This window comes from Macaca thibetana, chromosome 1, assembly GCF_024542745.1.
Source record: "Macaca thibetana thibetana isolate TM-01 chromosome 1, ASM2454274v1, whole genome shotgun sequence".
NCBI lineage: Eukaryota > Metazoa > Chordata > Mammalia > Primates > Cercopithecidae > Macaca > Macaca thibetana.
In genome coordinates, this window is record NC_065578.1 from 86,522,504 (window position 1) to 86,529,698 (window position 7,195).

Sequence of the window (7,195 nt, forward strand, 5' to 3'; positions counted from 1 at the left end):
GCTCCCGGGCGGAGGTGCAGGGAGCTCAGTCGAGCCGCCGCTGCCAGCCCGGAGCGAGCGAGCGAGCTAGCGAGCGCGCGGGAGGGAGGAAGGCGGCGGCGGAGGAGGAGGAGCGGGAGGAGCGCGAGGAGCGCGGGCGGGGGCGGGGGCCGCCGGGCGGGGGAATATACAAAGTGAAGCCACATTGCCAAACTTGCAGCAGCGATTGCAGCAGTTGCTGCCGCTGCACCGCGCCTGAAGCCGCGTCGCGCGGGCCGAGGGCTCCTGCAGCTGCTCGCGCGCAGCCGGAGGCGGAGAAGGACGAAGACTGAGACTGACACTTCTGCTCCCGGCCGCCTGCCACTTACGCGGGGGCCCCCCAACCCGCCCCAGAGCAACGCGATTTAAAAAAAAAAAGCCGCCCTTAGCCCCCTCCTCCCCTTTCCTGCTTCTGCGAGAACTCCCTCCCTCCCTCCAGCTCCGCCAGCCCAGGCGCCCCTTCCCTGGAAGCCGAGCGGCTTCGTTCGCATTTCACCGCCGCCGCCTCTTGCAATATTGCAATATAGGGGAAAAGCAGGTAAGGGGGCGGCTGGGGGAGCCGCGGGCCGGGAGGTGGGAGAGAGAGGGAGGGGGCCGATTCGGGCCAGGGCTGTTTTCTTTGGCTTCCTTCCCCTTACCGTCCCAAATTGCAAGTAAACAATACGTCGCCTTAGATAAAGCCCGAGTCTGAAACTACCGAGGCCGGCCTGCGAGCTAGCGCGGAGGGCAGCCCCGGGCCGCCAGCTTTGTAGCGGTTCCTGCTTACAAAAGGGCTCTTCTTGGAAACGGGGCTGGTGGGGACCGTAGAGGGGGTGGGATATTTCTAGTTCATGAGGGAAAGGGAAAGGGGTGCTTAGATGAGGTTTTAAGTATGAGAAGTAGTGTGTTTGGGGGGGTGGGGGTGGGGATAGTCACGATACCCCCCCTTCTAGTAAACACTAATTTTGAAACAGTGGCAGGAAGGGTCTAAGTGAGCAGGATTCGGTATTGCTAGTTCTTTTTAAAACCTCTTGGTTTATAAGTCTTTTGTTACAATCCAGGAGAAATACGGTGAATCACCTAATTAAAATCAAGACATGAATTAAGCATCCATTTTTGTACTACAAATTGCCAGCGTTACGTTTGTCCCTCCCTTGGTCTCCATTAAAAAACACCAGAGACGTTGTTAAAGGGGGGCAGATTTTGCCTCTAGCTGCCAGTTCTGCTTTCTATTTCACTGACTATCCCAGGACCTAAATTGCTTGGCTATGTAATTACTAGAGTATAAGCCTATTTAACTTAAAAGCTTTCTTCTTCTTTTTTTTTTTTTCCAACTCTAAATGAAACTTGATGAGGGCCCTTCCTTAGTTATCAGGGGAGTCAGTTTCTGGTCAGTCCTCTTGATTCATCTCTTTTAGATTTAATCAGCATTAAGGTATTGCTTGTCCTTAAGAGCTTTAGCTAATGGGGTTACTGGATGCTTTTCTCAGTGTAATGTTTCCTTTTCAAAAAAAAAAAAAAATACATATATATTTACCTCTCACTAAAGATGGGGGCGGGGAAGAGCTTGGAATCTCCTCCCTCTCTCCTTTTAAAAAGGAATTCGGAGCGATTAAAACGTTGGGGGAAACAGTTTAAAGACCTAGGGCAGGAAATGCAGATTCATTTGGGTTAGGGCTGAAATTGTAACAAAAAGCAATTCCTCGAGTAAATGCATCAGATAAATCAATTTACATAAAGGTATGATGCATTCGGATAAATGCAATGCTAATGGGTTTTAGAGTGGTCCTGTTTCCAAAGTCTCAGGGTTTTGTTACAGCTTAATTGGTGCAGTTCTTATTCTGGTTTATTGTGCGGTCACTGGACACACGTTCCGGGACTCTTTCGGAGGAAATGTGTTTAAAATCGGCCTATTTAAGGAACCCGAGTCCCTGTTTCGTTCGTTCCTTCCTCGTTTTTTTGCAGCAGCCAAGTTGGGCCGGGGACAGGCAAAGTTCGCCTTCTTCCGAGGTATCAGCTGAATGTCTTGAGCAGATAGCCGGGAGCCTCAGGGGGAGCCCACACTCTCAGCTTACAGAGGACAAAGACAAAACAGGCTGCTTAATTGGCAGTAAATAACTTGATCTTTTTATAGAATAAGTGACTAGAGGAACACTAGGACTTTATTGGACTCGGAATTGAAGGCAACAAATTAATCGGTTTAGGCTAAGCTTTATAAATTGATTCCTATATTATATCCCAGTTGCATCTCTTGTGGCATTCATTAGAGTGGGGAATTCTTTTTTAAAGCAGTTTTTGGTGACAGCAGAACGGGCTCGAATTTAACTTGTGCATCCCTTAATGCTGCCTTCTCGCACGTTATCTGTAACGCCGACCCCCCCCCCCCTTTGGAGGAACAAAGCTTTAGCATTTAAATTGCTGATCAAGGGCAGATTAGTGAGACCAAAGTGGAGAGTGTTTGTATAGGAAGTTAACAGGCATCCTAAAGTTCAATGATCTATTATTCTTGCCTGTGTCCTGAAAACCCAGAGAAAACACTCATTGATCTTCAAAATGAAATGAGATTTGGAACAATAATGGGAGATGGCGGTCACCACAATGGCATGTGAAAGGTGCTGCTTAAAATACGAAAAACCAGTTTCGCAACTTTACACACTGCACCCCCTCTGCCGTCACCTTGCCTTCCCTCCCACCACCACGCTCTCCATCTTCCGTATGCCGGTCCCTCCCTCCTTCCCTTTCGGAAAACCGAACTATTTCCAACTTGTGAACTCCTGCTGCACTTCCCAGGGCAGAGCCCGGGAGGGAACGAGGCTCCGGCGGGGCCGTCGCCTCCCCACTCCCCTCGACTCTGTCCCGGGGCCCGGCGGGGGCTGGGGAGGGGCCGGGCACGGCGGTGGGTGGGTTTGACCCTCATTTGCTGCAGGCGGGCGGCGGAGGAGGGGGGCAGTGGGCGGAGGCGGGGGCTGGGAGGAGGCGCCGCGAGGGGTGGAGCGCGCGGCGGAGCCTGCTCTCGGAGTTTTGACAGTACCGGAGCTGAAATTGTCAGCGGCGGCAAGCGCAGGAAAGTTGAGAGGAGCTCGTGGCCCCAGAACAAAGCTTGAGAAAAGTAAACAGGCGGCTGCTGCCGGCGAGCCTCCCTCCTTCGCTCTCCCCCTCAGCCTCCTTCCCGCCCTTGCCCTGCTGTTTCCTTCCAGCAGCTCCGGGGGGAGGAGGGGAATGGGCTTGCTCGCTCTCCGGCGATTACTAACTTTTGCATCGCCCCTGTTTTGTCTTTCTCTCCCTGTCCCCTTCCCGCCCTCTGCAGACCATGGTGAATCCGGGCAGCAGCTCGCAGCCGCCCCCGGTGACGGCCGGCTCCCTCTCCTGGAAGCGGTGCGCAGGCTGCGGGGGCAAGATTGCGGACCGCTTTCTGCTCTATGCCATGGACAGCTACTGGCACAGCCGGTGCCTCAAGTGTTCCTGCTGCCAGGCGCAGCTGGGCGACATCGGCACGTCCTGTTACACCAAAAGCGGCATGATCCTTTGCAGAAATGACTACATTAGGTAAGACTTCGCTGCCTTTCCTGGGGATGGGCGAGCAGAGCAAATGGCAAGGCCAAAGGTTAACAGAGTTGTGAGGAAAGGAGCAGGCACCTATGGCAATACATTGCAGCCTTCACCTCAAAAATCTTTTAGTTGGCGGAATTTAAAGGGTTCAGGAAGCATGTTGTTAAGTCTTCCAATATCTGATGGCAAATTAATGGCAAATGCCATACTAAGTAAAGACCATCTGGTGGGACTGGGTCATTAGATGCACAAAGGTTGAGCACCCTCTGGTCGCAGAGTTTAAGTGGTCAGCCTCTACTGGACTACAGGCTAAAAGCAAACATCTCAAGTGGTAGTTAAGGTGCGTTCTTAAAACAAGGTGGGAACTCACAGAGGAACTCGGAGACAAAGGTTGACTTAAAAATACAAGTGTAGTTAGTGAGAAATGATTTGTCTGTAGTGATGGCTTATTACGATATTTACATGAGCATTTTTAAACTTTCTTGAGTGGAAAGCTGTGATTCATTCTTTGTGCTCCTTGAGAAAAATGCTAATTATCCATCAGTTTAAAGACTTGTAATTCTTCTTATAGAGAAAAAAAGCCCCAAGAAATAAAATCTAGTTATAATGTTTCTCTGCATACTGTTACTCGGAGGCTTGCAATAATTCAGTTAGTGTGTGGTTTGCGATGTAGAATTTGCAGTTTTTTTCAGTTGAAGTATGTTCAGGTTTTGGGTTTTTTGTTGTCGTTTGTATCACTGCCCTTGATCCTCAAAAGAGATTTAGAAAAAGAGGCTATAGAATTATACTAATCTTGCATTTTAAAGCAATGTATAGGAACATTCATATGTCCATGTAAGCAGTCTTTTCCAACAAGTTGCAGTGCAATTAATGGAAAGAATTCAGGAGGTCAGGTGCCTATAGGATCTTTTCAGGTGAACTCAAGCTACTTAAACTCATTAATTTGAAAGGAGGCATTTGAAGGATTACACATTTAATTTGAGTAAATGGTTTGATAGACTGATGCACATGAATGCTTCTAGGAGGTGTTCTGTTTCAACATCCAGTAATTAAAAAAAAAAAAAAAAAACCCACACGCACACAGTTGATACTAGAAAACCGCACACTTTTAAGAAGAATTTCATCCTTTGTAAATTTGTCCTAAACTTTTGTCTTTGAAGTGATTAGTAGAAAATTTTCTTCTTTCTTCAGCGTGGGTAAATCAGTGGATGAGATATTTTGTTCAAAGTTTAGCTCCATTGTGATTCGCCTTATTCTGCGCCTAACATTGCAGAAGATGCCAGTGTAGTTCAGAGCTGAGTGTGGATACGTTTACCCCAGTGATATCATTAGTTGTAAGATGATGGAGTAAAATGACATTTAGTTATTTTGATAATGCAACCTGTGTCCACTCTGCTGGCATCCTCAATCAGTCAAGTAAAAGAAATATAGGAAGGGAGAGGGCTTTTATTTTTAAATTAAGATGGCAGCATTAATTTCACTAAGTGTTCTTTTAGAGGTAAATGTTGGAAAATCAGCGGGAACATGGGTGTAATGTTTTCTGGTCCTCCTTCCAAGTAATGCCATGAGCTTTGACAGTATTGTAATTAAATAGAAAGCAAAACTGTGGTAAGAAAGGAGTGTGGCTTGAAGTGGAAAAATTGACAGTGCTGTTAAGATTCCGTGAATGGTACAGATTCATCTCTTCTCCAAGTGCCTTCAAAAAAAAAAAAACCAAAAACAAAACCCAAAAAACCCCTCGCTTCTGATTACAACTAATTAAAAAGAAGATGGGTCCACTTGTATTCCCCCAGGACAAGTTCAGGCAAGTGGCTTCCTGGGAATTGTGTCCATTCTTTTCTCTATTCTTGGGGCCAAATGTAAATGGCCTTTTGGTGTTTTCCTGTGCCCTAATGGAGCAATGGAGGATGTGTACCCAGCCCTGAGCCTTAATTAATCGGATCTACGTTCTTCCTTTTTTCCCCTCTGAATCTGGAAACTGGAGCCAGGCTCGCCCTTGAACTACATGCTACCCCGAGGACCTTAGATCTTTCTAGGAGAGATGAGTTCTAGCTCAGTACCAAATTGATGGCCTCATAGTTTGCTCAGGGTTCACCAGCAGCTGTGAGCCCCCCTTCCCCTCCAATTTAAGAGATTACTGAAGTCTTCCTTCAGTGTTCCTCTCAGCCCATCAAGATGCCCAGAGGGTGGGAAGGTGGGAAGACGCAGACGTTCCTGTTCTTCTCAGCTACCCGCTCCCCAGTGTCCCTCAAGTCCACTTGTTGGAGGAGCTTTCAATGCCGCAGGGATCGCTGCAGAGGAGTGGAGTAATCTGCTCGCCCGCCGCCAGGTGAAGGGACCCCTTGGTCCGACTGAGACCACATAGCGATTTACTGAGGGGCTTTTAAACTGTCTTGACTTTGAGGTTGTGATTTTTTGAAAACAACCAAGGTCTTGCTGAAAAGCTGCGGGAGAGCTGGGAAAGGCCTGCGGGAAAGGCCGGCCTGAGCGCGGAGGAGGGGGCTGCAAGAGGAGGGGGCGCTTTCACCAGTCCCCTCCCCCTCCGCGGCCAAGTGTCGATGGGCAGAGCTGGGCTTCTGCCTCCTCGCCCTCCAAGATTTCAGATAAAGCGGCTGCCTTGCTGCAGCGAATCCGCACAATTAAAAGCTTTAATTAGTGGCTCCTCCATTTTCTTAGTTCTGATGGGCTTTATCTAATGAGATCTGGTCTCTGGCTTAGATCTGCTCCGAATGACGTGTCCGCAATGAATGAGAGCTGCGTCGCAAACAAAACATTTAATTAACAAAATTGGCCTCTAAGAGAGGGAGGGAAAGAATGAAGGGGGGGGTTGTAGAGCGGAGGGGGAGGGTGATTCTTAAAGGGACCAACGCCTGCCTGGCCCCCCATCTTACAAAAGTGGGGGAACCTTGGGACTGCCCCCTCCCCCATCCCCGGCTCCCGAGCCCTCAGCTCCACCCAAGCGCCCCAAGTAGCTTCGGAAACTCCGTTTCTCTTCCTCGAACCCTCTTTCCTCCACCCCCCCCACCTCGGGCCCGAAGACTGGCGCGGAAAGTGCAGCGAGAGGAGGAAGTTCGGAGACCGACGGGTGGGGCTCCAGGTCCTGGGAGGGCGAGGAAACGCGCCGGAAGCCCGGGTGGCGGTCGTCGGCGGGCCCTTGCTCGCTCAGCTGCCCGCGCCCGGGCCGGCGCCGCCCGAGGCCGCACCCAGAGCGCCCAGCCGGCGGGCGGTCTCGGGCCCGCGAGGGGGCGAGCGCAGGGCGGGAGCCCGGCGAGCGGGTCGCGCTTTCTTTCCCCGGGCTGGGCTCGGGCGGTTCACGTGGCGCCCGCAGCCGCAGTGAGCCCGGAGCGGTCGGGGGCGGTGGCTTGGGGCGAGGGTGGGGAGAATTGGTAGTTGGTGGTGGAGGGTGTGTTTGGGGAGGGGGTGGCGTTAGGAATGGAGGCGCCGCCAGACAGCGAGTTCATTTCCCTGGTAATCAACAGCAAGCTGCTATATTCAGAGAATGCTGTCCCTTTAATTGAACAGGCTAGGTAATTAAATGGCACTTTTCCAATAGGACGTGCTAGGTAAATCTAATAGTTGGTTATTTAATATCACTTTGAAGTCTGCCCACTCAAGCACAATGACAGCACAGGAGCATGTGAACTATTAG

At 50.3% G+C, this 7,195-nt stretch overlaps 1 protein-coding gene across 5 annotated transcripts in view; it reads left to right on the forward strand.

The window, feature by feature from the left end:
• Nucleotides 1-7,195, forward strand: part of LMO4 (LIM domain only 4) — a 523,833-nt gene that overhangs the window by 503,562 nt on the left and 13,076 nt on the right. For 2 of the 5 annotated variants that reach the window (XM_050775210.1, XM_050775268.1), the window contains exon 3: nucleotides 3,305-3,543. In XM_050775210.1, the coding sequence (XP_050631167.1) occupies nucleotides 3,308-3,543 (236 nt within the window). In that variant the 5' untranslated portion in view covers nucleotides 3,305-3,307. Of the gene's footprint in view, nucleotides 1-463; nucleotides 557-2,934; nucleotides 3,107-3,304; nucleotides 3,544-7,195 lie in introns of those variants that run through there. The other 3 variants (XM_050775340.1, XM_050775140.1, XM_050775071.1) reach the window with 3 other exon arrangements.